The sequence below is a fragment of the Moschus berezovskii genome, chromosome 27 (assembly GCF_049115385.1).
Source record: "Moschus berezovskii isolate FMDL1 chromosome 27, NW_MosBer_1.0, whole genome shotgun sequence".
Taxonomy (NCBI): Eukaryota; Metazoa; Chordata; class Mammalia; order Artiodactyla; family Moschidae; genus Moschus; species Moschus berezovskii.
Genome location: NC_142486.1, coordinates 7,657,660 through 7,684,414, shown reverse-complemented (window position 1 = coordinate 7,684,414; position 26,755 = coordinate 7,657,660). Strand labels below are relative to the sequence as shown.

The following is a 26,755-nucleotide window of genomic DNA, read 5'->3' as shown; positions in this document are numbered from 1 at the left end:
TCCAGGAGGTGAAGCTGAGAGACTTGTTCTGCCCTGTTGCTTGACTGCCTTGTGAGTAAATCCTCTCTTTGCTGCAAACCCTGGCATCTCAGCATTTTGGCTGCTGCATGTTGGGCAAAATGATCCTGGTTTGGTAACTGTCACAAAGGGCATTAATCATTTTTTGGGGGGAGTGGGTCTCTTCCTCCTCACTGATGACACCTAATTGTTCCCTCTTTCTAAACATTTTTCATTTCTGAAGAAATGAAACTGAGCAGGACTTGGGGGTTGAGGGGCTTCTTGGGGATGGCCTCTTGTGTGTAGATTTACTGCTGTACAGCAAAGTGATTCAGTTATATGTGTATATATACACATTTTTAATATTTTCCATTATGGTTCATTATAGGATATTGAATATAGCTCTGTGCCATACAGTAGGACCTTATCTATTCTAAATATAAAAACTTACATCTGCTAACCTCAACCTCCCACTCCGCCCCTCTCCCAACACCCCCTCCCCTGTAACCCCCCCAGTCTGTTCTGTGTCTGTGATCCTGTTCCACAGGTTCATTTGTTGTCATATTACATATACATGAGATCGTATCCTTTTTTTTCTTTTCTTTTTGCGGCAGTCACTGAGTTGGGAGCAGAGTCTTAACCACTGGACTGTTAGGGACGTCCCCGTCTCTGACTTCACTCAGTATGACCATCTCTAGTTGGATCCATGTTGCATTATTTCATCTTGTGCAGCCAAGTAGTTTTCCACTGTATATATGTACATCTTTGTCCCACAATCTTGATGGTCGTTCAGGGTGTTTCCATGTCTTGGCTATTGTTAGTGCTACGAGCATAGGGGTGTTGAGTACCTTTTTAAATGGTAGTTGAGTCTGGGTATATGCCCAGGAGTGGGGTTGCTGGAGCAGTTATTTTGTGTTGTTGCACTGAGGGGCATGTCAGCCCCATTTTAACCACAAAAAAGACACACACACACACCCCCCCACCCCCCACACCCCCCACACACACCCCCCCTGGAGAAGCTGAAACCCAAATAAATAGAGTTAATTCAAAAGACTCCTTGGTTACAGAATTTATATAAAAATGACTCACTCCAAAACTGATTTTCCTGGTTGCCATCTGTAACAGACTCTGGGTATATGGCAGGTGCGTTTGGATCTCTATCCTCATTATACTGTGTCTGATTTTCAAGCGTTTGTCCAGGTGCTGTGACAAAGCCATCAGAGAGGTAATGTTTTCATAATACAAAGTACTGGCACCAAGCAACTTGAGAATTCTTTTAAAAATGAAAATAATTTTAAAATGAAAGGAAAGTCAATGACTTTCTCCCACATTCTTGCACAAATTCAATTACAAATGAGACAATGAAGAAACAAAGGCCAGCAGTCAAGAAAGACAAAATAATTTAGCCATAAACAAAGTCAAGGCCCTTAGGTCCTCCTCAAGGGCTAGAAGTAGCATCTTGAAACACACCCTTGTTTTGCAGGTATTAAGATTCCCTACCACGTGAAAGAAGTTCCCTGCCCGCTGACCACCAGCAACACAGACCCCAGACGGGCTGGAACCAGAAAGCTAAGAGTCCCCAAACATCACCCAGTTACTCACCACCCACCAATCAGAACTGTGTGTGAGCTGATCACGCACCCTGTGACCCTCTCCCTTGCACTCATTTGGGCTTTTGAGCACCGGCTGGCCTGTTCTCGCCTGATGCCCTGCAGTGAACTGGGCTGTGGTAACACAAAGTGCAGTGTCAGTCGCTCTGCTGAGTGGATTGGGAGAGTGGATCCAAGTTTTCGGCTGGCAACAGACAGCCCGCGAGTCATTCAACCTAAGGCACCAAAACCCTACTGCACGTCACCAGGAACTGCTGGAGGACATCTTCTCCCTGAGCAGCGTCTTCTGACATCCAGTAAAGGTAAAAACAAACACCCAGTCTAGCCATCATCCACCTGCCCGGCACATATCTGCTGCGGAAGCTCTGAGCTCCTGGCCGGGAGCACCGGGCAGGGACTTGCCGGGAGTTCCCTGTCCCATTGGAGGCAGGGCCAGGACTCAACCCCAGGGCTCTAGGCTCACAGCCCGAGCTCTGACACACACACTTAGAGGGGACAAAGGAAACTAGCAGTTCAGAGAGGAGAGTGCAGAGCCAACCTGGTCAGTCCTAATGAAAGGGAAATACCACTTTCAAAACAGACAGGCTGCGTGCTAATTCATGAGGGCTGACTTTCCCTTGCAGCTTCCTGGGAAAGAAGATTCCTGTGACTTAAACTGTGGAAAGACAGATGTTATCACAGATGTCACGTGGCTCAGGATGGAGCCAGGGAAATCAAGAAACCTAAGATTGTTTCCTCATTTCCCTTCACTAAAAACCACTATTTCCTTAATTCTATCAAACTTTCTATAAAAGGCACAAACTAGAAACTTGGAGATACCAAAAAACGTGAGCGAAGGCTCTAGTTAGAAACTATCTCCACCTCTCCCGTTGGCCTGAAAGGCTGCCCTCAGTCACCTTCCATTTTCCGCTTAGATCCCCTTTTCCCTCTTGATGAAAATGTAGCTTTTGGCCAGCATCACCTGTGCCCCTGCAGTTCGGTGGGGTGCCACAGGCCACCTGCTCTGGTCCAGCCCAGCCTGGCTCCTCTACCTGCTGACTTTCTGTGACCGGTTGGTTTTCTGAAGTCTTCTCATGCCAAAGCCCTCTCTGCTGGCTCCGCCCCGGTTCAGTCCCAGGTCTCCCTCTACAGCTGCTGGGATACGGGGAGGGGAGGTGAGTCCTGGGGTGCAGTCTGCACCCTAAGCTGAAGGAAACGGAGGCCCCACGCCCTGCAGTGAGGGTTCCTTCCAGGCCCTTTCGAGTCTGGGACCAGTCTCCTCCCTGTCATGTCATGTCACAGCCTCTCTGTAGCTTCTGTAATCAGCATGTCACAGGTCCGAGCAAAACCTGAGGTTCTTCTGTTTTTTACTAAACAAACATTCGTTTCACAGAAACCAGCCCCAAGCTCGTCACTGTCCACTTATGTGAGAGCAGGCCCTGGGGCACCAGGACATACAGTTCTCCCCTTTCAATGAGAACATTAATGAACCCTGCTTGGCAGTGCCCTCACGTGTCCAGGAAGCCAGTCCTCTCCCTACCGGCCGAGTCCTGCCCGCAGAGGGGCTGTGAGTCCTTAGGAGGGGCTCCCACTGCGTCTCTCCATGAGGCTTTGGGAGGGTGTTCGGAGTCCTGGGCCCAGGACGGGCCAGGCTCAGACAGCTGCAAGGCCAGCCCTGTCATTGCCGTGTGACGAAACTGGGCGCGTCCTCCTCCTCGTCCTCCATCCCAGACGCCTCCTCGGAGCCACCGGATGGCTGCTCCTGGGTCTCACTGGATCCTGCAATCACATGGCATTTGGATCAGCGATACACACATCCACTCGGAGAATCGGGTTCCCTGAGAACAGACTGCTGGGGAAAACCCAGTTGCCAGCCATCTCTGGACTGGACAACGAGGAGCTGGAGAGGTCCTCATGCCCGTCAGCCCCCAAGGCCACCCCAGGAATAAAGGACCAGTCCCAGAACCGACCTACTACTGCTGGAGGGTGGACCTCATCCCTCTAAGAGGTTCCAGCCCACACGAGATCCTGAGGCCCTAGAAATCAGGCCTCACTGCTTTGTATGTGGTCCCCTCCCCAGTCCATCGTCTTGGCAAGGCAACGCCCCCAGCCGCCCTTTGCCATTGAACGAGGCTGACTACACCTGCCCACGTCCCTGCTCTCGCCCCATCTGCAGAGGGACTTTCAGAAAACATGCAGCAGAGGGCCCGCCCACAACAAACATGTCCGCTTCCCAGCTCTTCCCACAGACCCAGAAAGCCTCCCACCGACACTCCACATCTGCCTCTGAGCAGACCAAGAGCAGAGCGCAGACACAACCTGTTCCCAGCTCCTCCTGCTGCCCCTCTTCTTGGAGCAGGGCAGTGGGCAGGAGCTGGAGCCCGCACCAGCCCCCCGGTTCCCCAACGACGCCAGGCGGCACCCACAGCCATGGTGGGCGCCTCCTGCAGAGGTGCAGGAACTCACCCCAGCGCCCACAGACACCCAGAGCTTGGCTGCTGCTGTCATCTCATCACAGGACCAAAAAGCTTCAAGGCCTGGGGGTGCCCAGGGCACAGCACAGTCTATTATCCACCTCACACCATTGGCTGGGACACTAAAGAGTATTCATGGCAAGGGGTTGAAATCATCCCTACGATTTAATTCCTTAGGATTTTCCTCCTCCTTAACCTCATGCCAACGGGAATGAGAAAGTACAAATGATAAGCATGTTTTAGTGGCTAAGATTTGCAGAACACCTATCGCATGCCAGGCGCGGTGCGAAGTCTCTGAACGTCCGTGCCCTCTTGCTTAATTCTAAGAACGGTCTCTGAGATGAGTAACGCTCCTCTATATCCATTTTACACGTGAGGAATCAAGCCCAGAGAGGTTAAGTGATTTGCTAATCAAGGGCTCCCAGTCAGTAAAACCAGGACCTAGGATTCTAACCTGGACTGTGACTTTCACGCCTCTGCCTACCTTGCCTGCAAAAATGCATCGGGACATGGAGACAAAGAAACTTGAGGTGACAGTCACAGGAAAGAACGAAATGCAGCCCTCTGCAGCAGCACGGATGGACTGAGATGCTCAACTGAGACAGATATCTATGGTGTCACTCATATGCAGATCTAAAAAGTGACACAAATGAACTTATTTACTAAACAGAAACAGACTCAGAGACTTAAAAAACAAACTATGGTGTGGGGGATTGTCGGGGAGGGATCAATTACATACACACACTGCTACACATAAAACAGATAACCCACAAGGGCCTACTGTACAGCACAGGGAGCTCAATACTCTGCAGTGACCTATATGAGGACTTCCCTGATGGCACAGTGCAGAAGAATCTGCCCGCCAGGGCAGGGGACCCAGGTCTGATCCCTGATCGGGGAGGATCCCACACGCCCCGGAGCAGCTAAGCCCTTTTGGCACAACTACAGAAGCCCGTGCACCTAGAGCCCCTGCTCCACAGCAAGAGATACACCGCAACGGGAGTCCTCCTCACCACAGCGAGAGCAGGCCACACACGACAGAGGCCCAGGGCAGCCGAGAGAAACACAGAAGCCAGACAGGAAAAGCAGCTGGAAAAGGGTACACGCACAGCTGAGCCTCCGCTGTGCGCCCGACACAAAGCGCGGCGAAGGCACTGTGCCCCGACACAAAGAAAGGAAAGCGTGGCGCAGACATGACGGGGAGCACGCCGAATGGACAAGGAGCGCGCGGCCGGCTCACACGGTGCAGTGGTTCAGCCTGAGAAAGAGGACGGCTCTGACGGGGGCTGCCATGGGGGTGAACCCCGAGTCAAGTGGGAGCCACAGGCCGATGGATGCTCTCCGACCTGTTGCAGCAGGTCCTGAGAGCGCCGGATTCGGAGACGGAGAAGCAGACAGGTGGCTGCCAGGCGCTGGCAGGAGCGGGAATGGGGAACTGCTCCTTCACAGATACAGGTTTTGTTTTACAAAATGAAAAGGGTTATGGGAGGAGATGAGGGTGATAATGGTTGTACAACAATCTGAATGTATTTAGTGCCACTGAACTGTACTGATGGTAAATCTTGTGTTATGTGTATTTTACCAAAATGGTAAAAAAAAAAAAGAAGGGGGCAGGGAGGGGGAGAAAGAAAGAAAGAACATGCTATGCAGAGACCAAGCGAAAAACTAGAGATGGACCAGACACAGCCCTGAGCTCCCTGGACTCCTCGGGCAGTGCTCCCTGAGCACTGGTCTGAGGTCATGGGCACTCAGTCTCCACCCTGAAGGCAAGGCGACTGGGGTCTCTGCCACGTGTACACCACTCCCCCATTTACCAGCTGAAAAGCTCTGCTCTAGGACCTGCGCTCCCAGGGTGCAACTGCTGATTATTTATTTTGTTCTGTAACTTAGTCATTACAGCTCAGCCTCAAGCCTGAGAACCACCAACCATATCCAAAGAGGTCTGAACAGGCAGGACAAGTGCACAGACTTCCATCGTGAATCCTGATCCTAAAGGGACTGGACCGCTGGAGACGTCTTTGAGCTCACTGAGTAGGCAGCATGAGCACGGCTCACCCTCCCGAGGTGAAGAGATGTGTGGACAAGAAGCTCCTGCTGAAATTAAATGGCGGCGGACACACCCAAGCAATACTGTGGGGATCTGATCCTTTGTGAAGCTTGTGATGGGTGAGCGGGTGGAGATGGCTACTGGTGGGCAACAGAACAACACTGGAGTGGTGGCAATACGAGGAGACATGGTCCTGCCACAGCCCTGGAACCAGTACGAACGATGGCCGTGTTCATCAGAGATTCAGCTGTGTCCACATGCCGCCCCCCTGCATTTTACTATAAAAACTGGGTTGTGTACATTTTATTAATGAACATTTTTGTTAAACTTTTGTTAACTGTTGGAGGGAAAAAACCAGTAAAACACTCATTAGTCTGGGTGTCTGGATGCCCGAGATGCCGACTGACTGAGAGAGCTCAAAGCACTGCTTGTGACTGACAAGCTCTAAGCACAGCTGGTTCCTGTGTGTAGGAGGCAAGTAGGCGGAGCTTAGAAGTGTCACTCTCAGAGACGAGAAACTTAGGACTCTGGTGCACAATTAAGACCCAAAGCGGGCATCTGGCTCTTCAACAAAATTATCTCATTCTCCAATAAAAAGAAATGGGATTCAGAGGAATGACTGAATCCCAGGTTAGGGGCTGAAAAACATAAGACAAGTCTGGACCACCCGCAGTACCAGGAAGGAAGGAAGTGCTGTTGCAAACAAAACAAACCCCCAAACGCCACCAATGACGGGAGTCTGTGAAAGGGACAGGCACTATATGAAAGTGCCCCCAGTGGCCAAAGCTGAACAATCAGAGCAAGGAAATCAAGCAGTATTGGACTGAACGTAGAGTAGAAAATTACGTATCTCAGAGTCCACAGTTACAAAGACAATGAGGACCAGACAAATCCACGCAGAAGAGTTTCAAACAGCTGATGTGGCGCCTCGGCCCTCGTGCAGGGGCTGCGAAACCCCCAGCCCTTATGTGTGGGTCGTGCAGGGTGACTTCCTTCCAAAGGGTACAGCGTGGGAAGGGGAAGCAGAGAGTCGCATCCAGTAGAGGACCCAGACGAGCACTGCCTGAGGGCAGCAGGGGCAGCGTCAACAGTGACAAGTCCTCCCGATAAGCATCCAACCCTGATGTGAGAATGGAACTTTATCTCTGCCGTCGTCTTCCTCCAAATAACTAACTCATGAGAAAAACGCCTGACAAATCCCAACTGAGGGACATTCTACGGAACACCTGACCCTCGAAACTCTCAAGGTCATCAAAACAAAGTCTGGGGAACTGTCAGAGCACACAGGAGCCAAAGGCTACATGATGATTAAATGTAATGTGACACCCTCCATGGGATTCTGGAACAAGAAAAAGACACTAGGTAGAAAGTAAGGAAACAAAGAAAGTATGGACTTTAGCTACTACATGTATCAAGACTGGTTCATGAACTGTGATGAATGAACCACATTAACTTAAGATGTTAACAACAGGGGAAACTGGGCATATGGGAATTCTTTGTACTATACTATCTTCGCGGTGTTTCTGCAAATCTAAAATCATTCTAAAACCAAGCTTATTATTTTTTAAAAAAACACTGCCTACCCTCAGGGAACTGCGACTGTGACTGAATAAACACATTATGTGATTTAGCAGATTCCATAACCAAACCCTGAGGGAGCAAAGTGGGAGACTGGGGCGGGGAGGGACGGTAGGGAAGGTTTTACAAGGAGAGGAAGGGGCAAGATGAGCAGAAGCTTTCTGGGCAGACGGGGAGTTGGGGAGCACGAGAAGGAGGACAGAGGCCTGAGCAGGAGCGGAGGTGGGAGGGCAGTGACCGAAGCTCGGCGGGCAGAGGCCGCATGGATGGGAGGCCAGGTCAGAGGGCGAGAGGGGTGACCAGGTCAGAGGCCGCGTGGAGGGGAGGCCAGGTCAGAGGGCGGGCGGGGCGGGCTGCAGGGCTGCTGGCTAGATCGGAAGCACAAGGGGGTCAGCACAAGGCCAGCGGGGAGACACTGGGATCATCTGCGCGTTCTGTGGGCGCCCATCACTGCCTGGTCCCTCAGGCCCCTCAACGGTAACATGGGGATGGCAGAAGGGCTGCTGTGAGGATTTTGTTAATACCTGCAGAGCACTGAGAACTGGGCTACACAGTAAATGCTCAATAAACGCTAAGGACTGTTACAAAGTGAAGCCACTCAGTCCCGTCCGACTCTTTGTGACCCCATGGACTGGGGCCTGCCAGGCTCCTCTATGCATGGGATTTTCCAGGCAAGAATACTGCAGTGGGTTGCCATTTCCTTCTCCAGGCGATCTTCCTAACCCAGGGATTGAACCCGGGTCTCCGGCATTGCAGGCAGACTCCCTACTGTCTGAGCCATCAGGGACGTGTAGGAGAACAAGTGACAATCCAGCCTGTTTTAGAGAGAGCTCTGGAGGCTGTTCAGGGTGGGAGGGAAGAGCATGCAGGCTGCTACCACAGTCCTGCCAGATCTGGATCTATATTTTTGTTAAGTTTTTTTTTTTAAATATGGTAAAATGCACACCACTGCACATCACTGATGGCTGTAAAAACTGGTACTACTTCTTTGGAAAGAAAGTGGCAATACATTTCAAGAGCCCAAAACTCTTTATATTTTGTGATCTAATAATTGCCACTGCTGGAATTTTCCCCAAAAGGGGAAGGGAGACAGGTTCATAAATTCACTAAAATATCTTCTAAAGAAGAGAAAAACTGGAATCAGTCTAATGTCTAACAAAGGGAAAGTGTTAGGTATATCATGGCACGTCAATTGCTGGACATGATCAGTCACTGAAAAAGTTATGAAGGACCAGAAGTGCTTATAATGTTAAATAAAAGTAAGCAAATGGAAACATGTTCATATACTACAATTATAACTACATACAGAGGATATGTTCACATAGCGAGATTAAAACAAAATGGACAGGGACGTCCCTGGCGGTCCAGTGGCTGGGAATCTGCCTTCCAATGTGGGAGACGCGAGTTTCATCTTTCATTAGGGAACTAAGATCCCGCACACCTCAGGGCAACTAAGCACCAGCAATGCAACTGCTGAACCTGTGCGCTGCTGTGAAGGGTCCTGCATGTCGCCACTCAGACCCAACACAGTCCAACAAACAAACATTTTAAAAAGAAGAAGAAAAGGGACAGAAAGAACGGTGATCTATCAGGATGAGGATACTTGACCTTTTTCCTTTACCCTTACACTCCTGTTCACAGACTTAAAATCTAGGTATCTGAGATTTTATTCACAAGACTCTAAGAATACTAGGTAAAATGCCACTGGGTGTAACTGAAGCTGATATTAACTTTAATAAAAACAAAACAAACAAAAACCCAAGACAACAGATGAATGAACAGACTGGAAAAAAAAAACCTTCCTTGCACTATGGAATGATAAGAACATGGGAAAATATTTGTGATACAATGTTATATGATAAAAGGACAAATATAAATATGATAATTAGGTAAATAAATTTATATGATAAATACTAAAATTGAAATAAACGTCATGAGACTGTTAAAGTGATTTCTTTAAGAATTACAGATAATTTTTTATTTTTGATTTTTTTTCTTTCCTGCGTATTCTAAAGATTTCTAAAATGATCCTGTATTACCTTTACTCTCAAAAGACACAAAGGATACGCGTGGTTTCCCAATATAGAGAATACGGGTAAGAACTGTGGCGCTGAAACAAACAGTTCGATCCAAAACACAAACTGAGTGTCTTCTCGACAACAGATACCAGCTGAAATAGGACTCGTGTTAACTGGAGACACTTTCGTCCCTCTCCCCCACGAGGAAAACACTTGGCAAAGGTCTGGAGACATTTCTTTTTGTCAGTGACGGAGGGGAAGGTGGATGCTGCTGGCATCTAGGGGGTAGAAGCCAGGATGCTGATACATATCCTACAGTGAACAGGATATTGTCCCTCACAACAAAGAGCCATCTGGCCCAGAGTGTCCACAGTGCTGAGGCTGATACACTGATCCTCCCACCCCAGTTCTGAAATAATCACAACAGGTTCGGTGAACATCCGTCTCTCAATAATGTTAAAGAAATAGAAAAAAAATATTTTTTTCCTTTTGCAGAGAAGTTTAACTTTCATTCATAATGAACAGTGGTATTATCTTCATCATGTGGTATATGACATCCACAGTGCCTATTTACTGTGTAACCAGCAGTTTGTTTCTTTTGACTACCTTCATCTAATTCCCTTTTCTCCTGACCTCTGCAGCCACAAACCTGATGTCTTCTTCAAGGAATGTTTTTGAAGTATCAGTACTATATTAGTTCCTGGTATACAACATAGTGATTCACTATTTCTGTATGTTTCAAAATGATCACCACGGTAAGCCCAGCTGTCATCTGACACCATACAGAGATATTAACGTTACTGATATTCCCCACACTATACATTTCACAGCTGTGACTCATGTATTTTGTAAGTGAAGGTCTACACCACTTTATCTCCCTCCCCCGCTTCTCCCCCCACCCCAACCCTGGAGAAACTGCCCTTGGTGTTTTAGTAACGCATCGCCTTAAGGCTTCTCTGGTAGGTGAGCCAGTGTCACGATTAACTGGTGTTAGAATATACTGTTTGGGGATTCAAGGTTTTAATAATCCAGACTGGCTTAACGCCACCCTGTGGAATCATTCTGACAAGTCTCAGTTCACTGAACTGCTGGACCGGCACGGACAACAAGCCGGGATATTTCCTTTCCAGCAACAGAATGGAACTCCTAGCCAGCTACCCCTCACCACTGATAGGAGAAGAGCCAAAAAGCTCAAGTGCTTTAGCTCCAAGTCCATCAAGAGCCCAGAGGCGCACTGAGGCCACCTTGTGGCAGAACTGAGTATCACCACATTAAGTTTATTAATTTCAGCCACCTAGAAATCCTCCTTTCCCTTTCACAAAATGAAAAAAAGGAACCGAGAGGCGCAGGAAAGGCACACAAACCCCCTTTAGGAAGTTACCCCGATAACACTCTGTCCTGCTCGTTTGGTGAGAAGCATATACAGCCATGCATTATTACTAGTCATTTAAAAAGTAGGTACAGGTGCTAAATAACTTCACAAGAAGAGTGAGGCTCATGTATCATAACAATGATTTTCAAGCCTGACTGTGGCCCACAGCCTACCTAGAAACCGAAAAGAAAATTTCACTAGTTACTCCAGGATGTGAGGCATTCTGATGTTTTCTAGTCTGTCTTATGCATGTTTGAAAAAAAAAAATTTGTTAATGGCAAGCCACTCCAGTAACTCTTGCCTGGAAAATCCCATGGATGGGGAATCCTGGAAGGCTGCAGTCCGTGGGGTCGCTAAGGGTCGGACATGACTGAGCAACTTCAGTTTCACACACTGGAGAAGGAAATGGCAACCCACTCCAGTGTTCTTGCCTGGAGAATCCCAGGGACAGGGGAGCCTGGTGGGCTGCCGTCTATGGGGTCACACAGATTCGGACACGACTGAAGTGACTTAGCAGCAGCAGCAAGCTAACTTCATGACCCAGTAAGTAAAGATTCACAACCCTCAGTTTTCAAAAACACTGCAAAAAAAAGAAAAGAAAAAACACTGCACTACTACACTGCAACGCGGGTGAAAACATTTATCCTTTTGATAGAACTCAAGCTCAGGACAGGGGAGACCCGGTGCAAGGGCACAGGGCCATTTTAGACAGGGCAGACACCTTGGGTGAAACCTATCATCTCAGACTCTTCACAGCCTCGGGCAAATAAAGAAAAGGGACTGGAAACTGCGTGGTGACGTGAATCAAGGTGAGGCCGGTGAGAAAAGGGGGATTTAAGAAACCTCAGCTCTGGGACACTGCCACCTCTCTCCAATTCTGTAACTGATCACTAAAAAGTTACTCTGATTCTGCAGACCCACCACAGGGTCAATAAATACAAACTCAGAGCAGAGTAACCTGTTTCTTGTTCCGAAAGGGTTCTTGGATTTACAGGGGAGGGAACCCCTCCTCCCCAACCCCCCCAAAGATGGTACATCTTCATCACTGCAAGGTATGTGGCAAAGATACAAAGCTGCAGAATTTTAGATCTAGGAAGAGCTTATCATTTTACAAGCTAAAATTAAGGGCGGGGGGGATCTGCTCAAAGAGATGCTTGAGGTCAAGGTGAGCCAGAGAGTGCTGAGCTAAGAGCCGACGGATACCGTGCTTACTCCATGACCTCGAGTGACCGCTCAGTTTCCTATGATTCCTCTGTGGGTCAGATTAAAGAAGAGGGAGGCTGGCCGATCCCTGGCTGGAGAATAACTCCACCCAGGGTTTCAGTGACCAGGTCCACGCCAGCCTAGGTGGAGCTCCCTGGCCCAGTCTGGCTGGCTCAGGATTTTTACAGAAAGGAGGCATATTTATGAAACCTGTCCATTACAACACCAGAAAGGCATGGTAACATGCTGAATTCCAGAATCAGAATTCAAAAGGACTGTGAAGACCTGAACCAACAGAGCCAGTAACACCAAGCTGAAATGTATAAGAGCTAAATGTCAAGTCCTGTAACTGGATTCAAAAAACCAAACAGGGCTTCCCTGGTGGTTGAGTGGTTAAGAGCCTGCTGTGCCATGCAGGGGACACAGGTTAGATCCCTGGTCCAGGAAGACAACACATGCTGCAGAGCAACTAAGCTCACGCAGCACAACTACCGAGCCCGTGCGCTGCGACTACTGAGCCTGCACACCATGGGAGAAGCCACCACGGAGAGAAGCCTGTGCCCCGCAAGTGGACAGCTGTCCCCAGTGACCGCAACGTGAGAAAGCTCACGCACAGCAACGAAGACCCAGCACAGCCAAAGAAAAAAAACACCACACCCCCCAAAACAAATGGAGGGTGGGTTCCAGGTAACATAGAGCAAGCACATCTGACTGTTTCTCCACTGAACACTGCCTACAGCACCAGGACAGAAGGCATGGACTCTGAAAGATAAGCAGAATGGGAGAAAAGACCAGACTACAGAGGACCACTGGAACAGTACTGCATTTCCTGTGTTTTTTCCTTTCTTCTCTCCAGTATCCCTCAGCCTGGACTTGCGGCGATCCAATACACAGAAGTGGAGACTAGGCACAGTTTTGAGAGAAGCCTTCGAGTTCTGGTTCAAGGAGTAAGAAAGTGGGTTCCCAGTGTTCAGAGGGGAACTCTTTTGCCTTTTTTCTCCGCCAGCATCAGGAGGCCCACGGTGACTGTGGGGGCTGTGGGGGCTTGCACAAAAACTTGGAAGGAGGGGAACCTTTCTCTCTGATCAGAGGAGCCGTGGTCCTAAGATGGCCAGGCAAACTCTGTTACTTTTCTTCTTTGTTCTCCCACCACTCAGCCCTGGATGCAGGGGCAACTGTACGAAGCATGTGGCAGAGTAGGTAACTAGAGCCCGGACTTTCCGGCTGGAAATCTGAAAAGGGGAGCTCCAGAAAACCAGGAACTACCCGGGAGGTCACGGAGAGAATAGAAGAGACATTATAAAGTCGTTCATGAACTCCTGGGGTCGCCCTGACAGCACACGCATGGATCTGGCCCTAATCATCATGCCAAGCACTTTGAGAACCGAACTCAACTAAACCCTGACTGGCCACTAGGTGGCACCCACAGGACACATCTGGAGAGCACAGCAAAAGCTTTAAAAACCCTGGTTCCTGGAGCCACAATCTACAGAAGGCCGATCAGAACCTGTGTCCTGAACATAACCAGGATGACTGTCTGCTAAAACAAACATCAGCAAGATCAGAGTCTCAGAAGATTCAAAATGTCCAGGATCCACAGAAAATTACTCAGTATGTGGAGAATCAGGAAAATCTCAACTTGCATGGGGGAAGACAATCAACAAATATTAATGTCAAGATAACCCAGATGTTGGAACTACCAAACACTTCAAAGTAGCTATTGAAATATTTTTCCAGGAAGAGTGAAGAATCTTGAAATAAATGGAAAGACAGAAAATTGCAGCAAAGAAAAAGTGTAAGTAATCGAATGGAAACAAAAACTTTTCTGAAAAATGTAATTCACCAGAATGACTCAATAGTGGATTGGAAATGACACCGCGAAGAGACAGCTCAAGGTCAGATCAACAGGAATTATCCAATATGAACAAAGCAAAAAAAAAAAAGGTTGGAAAAAAAATCCCAAATTTGACAAAGACACATGCTTACCAATGATTCACGCAGCTCAGTGAACTCCAAATGTAACTCCCAGACAAACCCAAGGAAATCCATGGGCAAACACATCATAATCAAATTCCTGACACCTAAAGATCTTGAAAGCAGCCAGGGAAAAACAATGACAGGAAAACAACCTGAATAACTACTTTTTTAAAAAAAAATTAGAAATGGAGGCCAGAGGAAATGGAGCAGCATTTCGAAAGTACTGAAATAAACACCTTCCAACCCAATATTCTTATCCAGTGAGAATGTCCCCATGGGAATAAGACTGAAACAAAGATAGACACCTGTGAAGAACAGCTAAGATAATTCATAGCCAGCAGACCTATTCTCACTGAGCGGCTTACAGGGAGTTCTTCTGACAGAAGGGAAAGAAGACAGAAAGACAGACTGACAGAAAGAAGTCTGGAACATGAGGAACAAAGAAAAAGCAACAGATGGTAACTATCTGGTCACTATTCAAGACTATTCTCCTCTTGAGTCTGAAATATATTTAATGATTGAAAATAAAAGATAGTAATAAAAAACAGCTCTGCTTCATAAAAACAGAACTACCACATGATCCAGCAATTTCACTTCTGGGTATTTATATGAAGAAAATGAAAACACTAGTTCAAAATGATATATGCATCCCAATGTTCAATGTAGCATTATTTACAAAACCAAGATATGGAAGCAACCTAGGTGTCCACGGACAGATGAATCGATAAAGAAAATGCGTGCATGCGTGTGCACATGTGCACGCACACATATACACACAAGCAACCTAGGTGTCCACTGACAGATGAATAAAGAATAGAGACCTGTATACCTGTCCACCAACAGGCGTGTACACACACACACAGGAATATTACTCAGCTATAAAAAAGGAATGAAATCTTGCCATTTGCAAGAACATGGAAGAACTTAGAGGGTATTATGCTAAGTGAAATAAGTCAGATGAAGAAAGACAAATACTGCATGTTTTCACTTATATGTGGAATCTGAAAATCTGCTTCAACCAGAAACAGACTCCACTGACAGAAAAAACTAGTGGATGCCAGAGGGGAGGAGGAGGGAGGAAAGGGTACAACAGGTGAGGGGATACAAAGAGGTACAAATGGTCTGTTACATAATAAATAAGTCACAGGGATGTAACGTATGGCATAGGAAATATAATGAAAGATATTATAATAACTGTATGGTGCAAACTCTGTGATAAGATCAAGTCACTATGTTGTACACCTGAAACTGAAATAATACTGTAAGTCAACTATATGTCAACTTAAAAAAAAAAGTAACGTTATCTGAAGGGGTTTTCAGTGTATGGAGATATAATACCCAAGACAACTGTAACATAAGGATTAAAGAGGTCTATGTGATGAAAAATATCTACATTCTACTTAATGTGGTGAAATGCTGATTCTAAGTAGATTGTTAAAGCAGAATGGAGTAAGCTCTAGAGGAAAAACTAAAAGGTTGTAAAAAGGGAAACAGTTAAAAACACAATAAATAGAATAATGTTCAAATAAATCCAAAAGATGACAGGAAAGGAGAAACAGAGACAAACAAAGAAAAGAGAATTAAAACAAAGTGGCAGCCCTAAAATCCAAACATCATCAAAAAGTACAGAGACTGTCAGAATGGATTAAAAACGACCCACATGTCTGATAGCTACAGGAAACATATTTCAAATACAGGTAGGCTAAAATTTAAAGAGATGATAACACTTTCAGAAGGGACCTCTTAAAATCTGCTCCTCCATAAAAGTAGCAGTGTTGTTGAGAACACTGACAACAATCATCAGAATCAACCTTTTCGGAACTCTAGAAATGTTCCCTGGATGGTTTGATTTAAAAAAAGGTTGAATTCTGGAAAGAACAGCAAGCTTTGTGGTTGTTTTAACTTGTCCTGTTCCCTACTCCTTCTCCCCAGATCCAAGGAAGCCGCTCAATCAACAGCCTCCTAATTGCAGTAGCTGTGAAAAGCCACGAGTAGCCCCTGGTGGGAGTTCCTCCAAAGTCCCATACCCAGAGCACTGTTCCTATGTGACCTGTCTGGCAGCTCCCTGGAAACTTCCACTCCCAGGCTTGTCTTTATTCAACCTGACTCAGTGAGAACAGACTTTCCCCATGGTATTTCTCAGAAACCATCAGTGGCAACTGTTTAACATCACAGCTGCCTAAGGCAGTGGTAACAGTTGAAACAAACAAGAAACTGACCAAAAGTAAAAGAGGAAAAGCTGGTAATCTAGAAGGCTATATGCACGTGCACAGCTGTGCACAAATCTAAGACAGACTAGCGGTGGCCCTAATGTCACCTCTGGCTAACCTTAAGGCTCTGTGCAAGGAGGTGAAGGCTAAGGCAAAGCTGTAAACTGCCTGCCAGAATGCTGAAGACATGCTCCACCACACACAGAATAGGCCCTTGGCAAGTATCAGGAGACTTACTGGTTCAAAGCACTTCAGGAAATCTCTAATCTTCAGCTGACCACTAAGCTAACCAAGCAAAGACTTCAGCTGCCACACACAACAAAGAATAAACTTTGTTAGTTAGTTCAGGAAACTCACTGAACACATAAATAGCAGTAAGGACAACAAGCAGCAAAAACAAGTGCTGGGGAGGGAAGGTCAGATTACCCAGAGCCAAGGAGATCTTTCTATGTCTCAATATATTGGGGTCCAAGCCATAGTACCTTCTTCAACAGAACATGAGACTGGCACCTATGCCCAACCCTCCTGGCCTTGGATCAAGTATGCCCACATTCCTCTGTGTGTAGGGGCTGGGGAAGGACAGGGGACATGATGAGGCAGTTTATTTGAGGGATGAGGTCCGAGCCATCACATTTTGGCACTGTAAAATATTTCTTCCCAGAAATGGCGGGCAACAGGCTAAAATCATGCCATATATAGTGTGTCACATGGTGGGATTTAGTCACTAACTTGTGTCTGACTCTGTGACCCCATGGACTGTACCCCACCAGGCTCCTCTGTCCATGGGATTTTCCAGGCAAGAATACTGGAGTGGGTTGCCATTTCCTTCTCCAGGGGATTTTCCCCACGTGGGTCTCCTGCATTGCAGGCAGATTTTTAATGAACTGAGCCACCAGGGAAGCCCATTATAGTACATTTACAACTCATCAGAAGACTGGTCCTAGAAGGGGCTGATCATATTTCAGTATGTCAATGCAGGTCTGATTTTATCTTAAGAACAAAAACCACAACTGTAAAATCAGGAAACATGTTTAGTCAATCATGGTATGGTCATCAATTCAGTAATGTGGTGATCAGCTGTCATTTTTTAGGTCTCTTTGCCTCCCTGGTCCTTCCCATCTGGGACCTCTGATTCTCAGCCCAGGGGCTCCCAAAGGAGTGACTGGCACCGCTGGCCTTGTGATGGGTTCAGAAGTAGGCAGGACTGTGGAATACTGACACATTACCAGCCCCCTATTACTCCTTGTAACAAAACCTCAATTCTGTCTAGGGTGGTAATGTAACAACCATCCATGATGGATCATGGTAAGTTAAAGATGGTTGTGACAGTTCTGTTTTCTATTCATCTAGCCTGATGACATCAAGTGACCTGGTACTGACCAATGAGATACAAAGTAATACCTGACAGGCACTTCTGGGGGATCATATGCTTGCCAGTTAAAAAAACAAAACCAGATAAATGCCACTTCTTTTCCCTCTTCTTTCTGCTTTAAACCTAAGTATGATGCCAGGAACTGCAGCAGCCACCTCATGCCCCCAGGATCAAGGTCAAAAGAACTGCAGGGATGCTGAGCTTGATAGTACTGACCCACTCAACCACACTACCACCAGATTTCTTGCTACGTGAGAAAAACTAACTCCTCTTTGCTTAACTACAGCTAGTTTTCTATTTCCTGTAGCCAAAGGCATTCTTAACGGACTTGTCAAATGACTCAGTAAGAGCCAAAGAGACACAAAAACACTTTTGCTGGAGACACTCCCTCAGTCTTTCCTACTGGACAAGAATGAGCCAGGGTGCAGCCTGGAGCAGCCGCAGGGACCTTAGAACCATCAGGAGGAAATGAGTCCCCCTGAGGACGGGGAGCCAGGGGACAGAAAGAGACAGTAAATGCCAGTAACGTCAGTGCTCCTTTACAAGCCAGGCCTGAAACGAGGTCTGTCCTGGACTAAACACAAGCCAGTATCTTTTCTTTTTTGCTTAAACCGGTTTGCCTTTCTGACACTTGAAAATTAAATGAGTCAAAACTAACAGAAACAAACCCTCATCTCTTCAGAGGCCAGCCAACCAGTTCCAAACTCAAACCTCATTCTTGACAGGTCAACCACTGTGATCAACACTGAGAAAGGTCACAAAAGGAAAGTGGGCTCCACTCACCTTCATTTTGCTTCTTCTCTTCAAGTTTCATCTTCTTTGCCAGTAATTTCTTCTCTTTTAACTTCTGGCTACAAATGTAAAATAAATACATTAATTCTTTAACTACCCATTTTATATTTTAGAAACTAAACATCTACTTATAGAACCTTCAGCGACTTAGACACTACACAGATGCTACAATAAACTGAAAGAATTACTTCCTTGTGACTCTGCTTCTCCAACATCAACTGTGTCCTTCACGAATCCAGATCAAATTCTCTGGAGTCCTGAGGTGATTAAAGCAATCCAGAGATATTGATACCAGCAATACTTTTTCATTCCAAGATATTTAGGGACTACTTTCAGAATCCTGCTCACCTCTCAAAAAGTTGAGGGCGGATTTATTAAAATACAGACACACATGCAGCCTGTATGTAGTCACTTAGGGAGGTTACAGGCCCTCCTTTCAGGGAGAGGCTAACTGCGAGGTTTGCTCATAGCAACTTATTAACCTTTCATTAAAACACAGACATAGAGGAGACACAGAAATCCATGCTATCACCCAAGTGCTGACCTCCCAGCCTTGGAAAATCTGTAACAAGCTGGGGGTGGGGGACAGTAAATGAACTGATCTCTCCGCAGGAAGAAAAGTCATTTCTCTACTGGGGTGCTCCACTGTAGGTTTTAACACCCAAGACCTCAACAGGCCATACAGGTGAACTTTTGACCACAAGAAGGATTTGTTCGCCAACCATCTATTTTTACATTTCCTGTCCTAAGTCTCACTAGCTATGGGATGCCACAAAGCTCTTACCGCTTTTTCCGACGCTTTGCAGTCTGCTCCTCTGCAGCAATTTTATTCCTTTCCAGTCTCTTCTGAAACTCTGCATCCAATTTTTGCTGCAAAAAACCACATCATTTAGACAAATTCTGGCATGGCATGAAAACTCTACAAGTCACATCACTGGGGGTGCTATAGACACAGCCAGATCTCTGGGCCCACTTTAAGAAGTTGCCCAACAGGCGGGGTAGGAAATCAACATACAGGTCTCTGATGCTGAAGTGACTCAGTTCATCAAGATACCATTCCTGCACAAGTGAACCTAGGAGACAGAAAGTGTGAGAACACACTGTGTATCTTGAAGGCAGAGGCAGCGCTGCTGGCTCTTTTTCACTAGGGCCTTGGAAAATGTTACATTGTGGTTTAAAATATATATGTATTTGATTTTTGTCTACTTTTTTGACACATAGCTCCTAAAACTCTTATAAATTTCCTATTTAAGAGCCACAGGGGATCTTTTATTATAATATTTAGGTTTTTTGCCAGTTTCTTCCTTAACTCCAGATATAAAGCTCCAGAAATAAAGATGAAATGGGTACTTTTTGTTATTTATAACCAACCCCTTTCAACTAGAGTAGTGTATGAGTGACTCTGGGAAAGCCCCTAAGAACAGGGCTGGTTGCCACGGGAACTTTCTGCCCCACCTCCTTGACCTTCAGGGAGTGGAGGGGCTGAAGCTTAAACTAATCACCAACGGCCAAATGATTTCACCATGTCCACAAAGTGAAGCCTCCAGTTCCAAAGGGTGCGTGTGGATAGTTCCTGGGCTGGTGAAGGTTTGGAGGTGCAGGGCTTCCATTCTTTCTCCCTGCACCTTCTTCCATCTGGCTCTCCCTGAGTTCCAGTCTTTCATAATACACTGGAAACTAGCAAGTTCTGTCAGCCTCTCTAAGCAAATTAATGGAGCCTTGAGGAGGGGGTCACAGAAGCCTCTGACTCATAGCCAGTGGGTCAGAAGCACAGATGATAATGGAGACGTGTAGCAGGCCTTTGAAGCTGGGGGTGGGGACAATCTTGTAGGACTGAGTCCGTAAATTTTGAGATCTGAAGTTATCTCCACAAAGGTAGCGTGCGAATTGAGTTAAATTGTAGGACACTCGCCTGGTGCCACAGAACTGCTTGGTGTGGGGAAAATTCCCACAGATTCGATGACTAGAAGTGTCAGAAATGTACTAAGAGTACTTAGAGTAAGAAGACACACAAGAGAGTGTGTCTTCTTCAGAGACAGTGACCAGAGCTCACCAGGTGGAGTGGCCAGAGGGCTGGGACCATGGAACTTTTAAGTCCTGACTACTTACAGTTATTAATGGACAGATTCTAAGGCAGCATAACATGTCCTGCCATTACTTATACACAAATGCGCTGCCTATGTATACGTGAGGACATATACACATACACACATCCACCCCCTGCATTATTTCTTCCTAGCAGCTATACCTGTTTCTAAGCCTCAGTTTCCACATCTATAAAATGGGGAAATAGTAATTCTTCCTTTTCCGAGTCTTGAGGAAGAACAATGAACTGCAATAACCTACAGGAAAACACTATAAAGATATCTTCAGATAAGAGTGTCACCCCTGCTTCTGGTAGTTACAGCCATAAAGGTTGGGTGGGGGTGGGGGGCGCTTACAAAGGGAGCCAGCAGAGGAAGAGGTGGCTTCATCACCTCTGCTGGTCTGCACTGCCAGGGCTGGGTGGTTCTGCTGAGACTGACGCAGAAACTCTCTTCCAGAGCAGAATTATGAAATGAAAAAGAAATGTCTCCTTCCAAGAAAGCAATTAGCGTCTTTTTGTCTCTGCTACGCAGCTTGTGTGATCTTAGTTCTCCAACAGGGACTGAACCCATGGCCCTTGGCAGTGAAAGTTCAAGTCTATTAAGCTTGATTCACTGGACTGCCAGGGAATTCCCAGGACTTAACTTCAGTTAGAGTTCAACTAGAAAGCAACGCCTTTAAGCTCAAAGCGCTTGGTCTGTTTAGAAGCTGAGCTGTGAATATCTGAAGAGCTGCACTTTCCAAGGGACCAAGAGAGCCCCCGCTGGCTGCTGGCCCTGGTGAGGGCTGAAGCAGGAGTCAGATGTGCTCTGTCCATGGTGGGGACACTCTTATCAGTCGCTGTGGAAGGTAAGGATTCTCTTGCATCTCTCTTTCCTTCTAATCTCAGAGCCTGTCCTTCACCAGGTGAAAATAAAACATTTGCAACTATGTGGATTCAAGGCTTGTGAAACACTTTTCTGTATTTTCTCTGGGCTGTTAATCAATAAATAAAAACTTCAACTAACTGATGGCACTTGAGACAACTATAGTCTATCTCCTTCCCTCTGAAGCAGTTTAGAAAAAGTGCTCGTTAGTGTCAAGATATTAAGAAGAGGTGGCAAGAATACACAGAACTGTACAAAAAAGATCTTCATGACCCAGATAATCACAATGGTGTGATCACTCACCTAGAGCCAGACATCCTGAAACGCGAAGTCAAGTGGGCCTTAGGAAGCATCACTACACACAAAGCTAGTGGAGGTGATGGAATTCCAGTTGAGCTCTTTCAAATCCTAAAAGATGATGCTGTGAAAGTGCTGCATTCAATACGTCAGCAAATTTAGAAAACTCAGCAGTGGACAACACCGGACTGGAAAAGGTTAGTTTTCATTCCAATCCCAAAGAAAGGCAATGCCAAACAACGCTCAAACTACCGCACAATTGCACTCATCTCACATGCTAGTAATGCTCAAAATTCTCCAAGCCAGGCTTCAGTAATACATGAACCATGAACTTCCAGATGTTCAAGCTGGTTTTAGAAGAGGCAGAGGAACCAGAGATTAAAATGCCAACATCCGCTGGATCACTAAAAAAGCAAGAGAGTTCGAGAAAAACATCTATTTCTGCTTTATTGACTATGCCAAAGCTTTTGACTGTGTGGATCACAATAAACTGTGGAAAATTCTGAAAGAGGTGGGAATACCAGGTCACCTGACCTGCCTCCTGAGAAATCTGTATGCAGGTCAGGAAGCAACAGTTAGAACTGGACATGGAACAACAGACTGGTTCCAAATAGGAAAAGGAGTATGTAAAGGCTGTATATTGTCACCCTGCTTATTTAACTTACATGTTGAGTACATCTTGAGAAATGCTGAGCTGGATGAAGCACAGGCTGGAATCAAGACTGCTGAAGAAATCTCAATAACCTCAGATATGCTGATGACACCATCCTTATGGCAGAAAGTGAAGAACTAAGAAGCCTCTTGATGAAAGTGAAAGAGGAGAGTGAAAAAGTTGGTTTAAAGCTCAATATTCAGAAAACTAAGATCATGGCATCTGGTCCCATCACTTCATGGCAAAGAGATGGGGAAACAGTGGCCGATTATTTTTTGGGGCTCCAAAATCATTGCAGATGGCGACTGCAGCCATGAAATTAAGATGCTTACTCCTTAGAAGGAAAAGTTATGACCAACCTAGACAGCATATTAAAAAGCAGAGACATTACTTTGCCAACAAACGTCCATCTAGTTAAGGCTATGGTTTTTCCAGTAGTCATGTATGGATGTGAGAGTTGGACTATGAAGAAAGGTGAGTGCCAAAGAATTGATGTTTTTGAACTGTGGTGTTGGAGAAGACTCTCAAGAGTCCTGTGGACTGCAAGGAGATCCAACCAGTCCATCTAAAGGAGATCAGTCCTGAGTGTTCATTGGAAGGACTGATGTTGAAGCTGAAACTCTAATACTTTGGCCACCTGATGGGAAAAGCTGACTCACTAGAAAATACCCTGATGCCGGGAACGGTTGAAGGCGGGAGAAGGGGCTGACAGAGGATGAGATGGTTGGATGGCATCACTGACTTGATGGACATGAGTTTGGGTAAGCTCCGGGAGTTGGTGAGGGACAGGGAAGCCTGGCGTGCTGCAGTCCATGGGGTCACAAAGAGTCGGACATGACTGAGTGACTGAACTGAACTAAGTGTCTATACACAGAGTTTTACTATTCCTGACAGTGCAAAGCCATCAGTGACCTGGCAAAACTGTGTGACAAGTCACCTGAAACTAATTACTGGAGATGAGCAGTAGCTGGAGAACCACCAACAGCCGGGGCTGAGTTAAGGGCTGGAGGACACACAAATACCAGGTGAAAACCACCACGGCAATTATCCCATTCTGCCCGAAAATCATAAAGTTACTTTTTCAAACTCAATTCTGGCCAGGCCAATAAATATGTAAAGGATCACTACAATCAAAATACTTAAAAAAATCTTTGAATAAATGTAGTGAGATGTGTGAAATCTCCACAGATGATCACTGAGAGACACAAAAAGATACAAACAAAAGAAGACAAAGTTTCTAGAGAAGATGACTAAACACTCTGATATCCATTCTCATTTAAGTTAAGTTACAGACTCAATTTAAATCTAGTATAAAATCAAACAAGATTTCTGGTGTGGATAAAATAACTCCAAAACCCAATTCCGAAAAGAAAACAAGTGAAATGTCCAAGAGAATACTTCTTAAGAGCAATGTTTCTGTCCTTTCCCATCAAGCAATGGAAAATTTAAGAGTTCTTACAGTACAATTTCTAAAGCAATTCTCAATTCTTAACTTAAAAATTTTATTTATTTTTGCCATCCCCCGCCCTGAAGGCTTGTGGGATTCTCAGTTCTGAGATCAGGGATTGAACCCAGGCCACAGCAGTGAAAGTGCTGAATCCTAACCACTAGACCACCAGACGGAGAAGGCAATGGCAAGCCACTCCAGTACTCTTGCCTAGAAAACCCCATGGATGGAGGAGCCTGGTAGGCTGCAGTCCGTGAGGTCGCTAAGGGTCGGACACGACTGAGCAACTTCACTTTCACTTTCATGCATTGGAGAAGGAAATGGCAACCCACTCCAGTGTTCTTGCCTGGAGGGCTTCCATCTATGGGGTCACACAGAGTCAGACACGACTGAAGTGACTTAGCAGGAGCAGCAGCAGCAGACCACCAGAAACTCACAGATATTCTCAATTCTTAATCAACTATTATGTGTCATGAAGAAATGCCAGCCTCAAAGCTAGAAAACTCAAAGGGGCAAAAACACTTGAAACCACAGTACTTGCACCAGACACACAGCTAACTGGAATTACAGGTATTCAGCCAAAAGGAGAGAAAATTAGAGAGAAATAATAACCCCAATGATGTGAGATCCTGTCTCCTATTCCATGGCAAATGGCCTGGTGGGGAGAGGGGACCCTGCTGGGCTCTCTACCACCTGGCAGACGCCCTCCCCTCCCTCACCCTAGTGTGAGCGCCCTGCAGTACTGGGTCTGACCTAGAAGTAACCTGGACTCTACTGGACATCTGTTTCTCGTGCTGACTTCAGAAGGCAGCCCTCCCTCAAGCCATAACCAGGTGTATCTACTCTTCTTCAGTTGCTTATTTTCCTCAGGTTTAAGTGCACATCGCCTAGACCCCAGGCTTCAGCCAGCCTCCTGGCTCACTAACCTTCTCAGCCATGGCATCCATGTAGTCCTGTCGCTGGTACTCTCTCCGGCGCAGATGCCTGTACACGTGGAATTCTCCACTGCCAGCCCCAGCACTTGAACCTAAAGCCAGGACAGTCCAGAGCTCTTTGAGATCCCGTTACCAACACAGGCTACCCTTAATCAAAGTGGATCAAAGACAGATACCAGAAGTGATGGAAGGGATCAAGCTTGCCCTATTCCCCACTGTATCCCAGAACCTAGCACAGTGGCTGGCATACTGTAGGTATCATTAAATACTTGTTGCATGAATGTTGAATGCGGAGTCCCTAAGAATTTCACTTTCAAACAGTATTAAGAGAACAAGCAGACTAAGGTTCAGAGACCAGAAACCTAAAAGAGAGTCTGTGACCCTTCCCCTCCCGAGCAGAGGATTTCACACAATATGCTAGGATTCTATTGAGTTGAAAAGATGCCATGATCTATGAAGTGTAAAAAAGTAAGTTTCAAATAGTATGTGTAGAACAACCGTATTTTTGTAAAAACATTTTTTCTGAAGCATGAGTGGTTTTGACTATAAAGAGGTTTCCAAGGCTGTATCAAAATGTTATAAACAGAACCATGGAACTACAGGTGGTTCTAATTTTTTTACACCTGTTCTTTACTCTTTAGAACTGTGTTAATTTGCAACCCAATAAAATAAAAACTATTCCACTTTGAAAAGAAAGATATCATTAAAAAAGAAGATTCTCTCATGCCAAACCATATCCAATAATATTCCTTCATTGTAAAATATTGGATCAGTGAACTCCCCACCCCCCCATAGGGATGTAATTAACAAAAACTAGAGGTTTTATATCTACACTGTAACAACTGTATTTACAAACACACACATACAAAGACATTACCCATTACATCTCGGACAAATTCTGGGGGAGGTCGAGGCGCCCATTCACTCATTTTTTCTGGAATTGGAACTGCTTTGTCCTGCAACATTTAAACATGAAAGCGTTTGTTATGTATACACCGGCTGGCAAAGTGACATCTTTTACAACAAGAATCCTTTAAGTGAACTGGTGAAGTAAGGCTGCTTTGCTTCTTGGACCCAAAGCTGAGTTTATTTTCTCCCTTCTGGCTTTACTTCATCCTGTATATTCTGGGTCCTGTCACAGCCCACAGCCTTGTTAGGGCTAAACTCAACTTTCCAGAGCAGAACTCAGAACGTCAGTCATTATTTACCGCTGGAGACCTCCAACCCCCAGGTCTCTCGGCAATGCCTAACAGTTAATGCTGTTTAGAATAAACTCCTGGGCTAACCCAAGGATTCCATCTTTCCAGTCTAAGGCTTCCGTTCACACGAAGTTAAAGGGTCTTCAAGCACGGGAAGCCAGTCCCTAGCGCCCTTCTCCACGCTTGGCTCTAACAGAAGGGCAACAGAAAGCTCACTATCGCCGGCTCGCTTATTCCTTCCCAGGGTCTGACCCTGGGCTTTGGCTCCTGAGTTCCCGCGTTCAGAGACGGGGGAAAAGGGCCCGCGAGCGCCCGGAGACTCCGGAAGGGAAGGGGTTGGGACTGGGAGGGCCGTCAGCCCGCGCCTCGCCTCACCGGGTTCTTCATGAGCCGTTCCAGCTTGAGCTTCTGCTCCTCCGCGGCATTCTTGGGGATGATGAGCGCCTGCGGCTCCTTCTTGGGCCTCGGCGGTCGCACTGAGGCGGCTGCGGAGCTCGCCATTTCAGCGGCCTTCCCTGGAGGGCGGCGGCGCGCGTGTGTGACGACAGAGTCGCGCGCCAGTGACGCAAGCGCAGTCTCCTAGGTGGGCGCGGCCGGAGCGGAGTTGCCCGCCGGAAGCAGGCTGCTGAATATTCATGAGCTCGA

At 46.4% G+C, this 26,755-nt stretch overlaps 1 protein-coding gene across 1 annotated transcript; it reads right to left on the bottom strand.

The window, feature by feature from the left end:
• Nucleotides 1–1,019: 1,019 nt before the first annotated feature.
• Nucleotides 1,020–26,755, bottom strand: PRKRIP1 (PRKR interacting protein 1). Its single transcript, XM_055410112.2, has 6 exons — nt 26,486–26,755; nt 25,789–25,867; nt 24,903–25,003; nt 19,414–19,499; nt 18,621–18,688; nt 1,020–3,365 (listed from the first exon to the last, which is right to left on the bottom strand). Exons 1-6 carry the CDS (start codon nt 26,609–26,611, stop codon nt 3,265–3,267), a joined length of 561 nt encoding a protein of 186 aa, XP_055266087.2. The 5' UTR covers nt 26,612–26,755; the 3' UTR covers nt 1,020–3,264.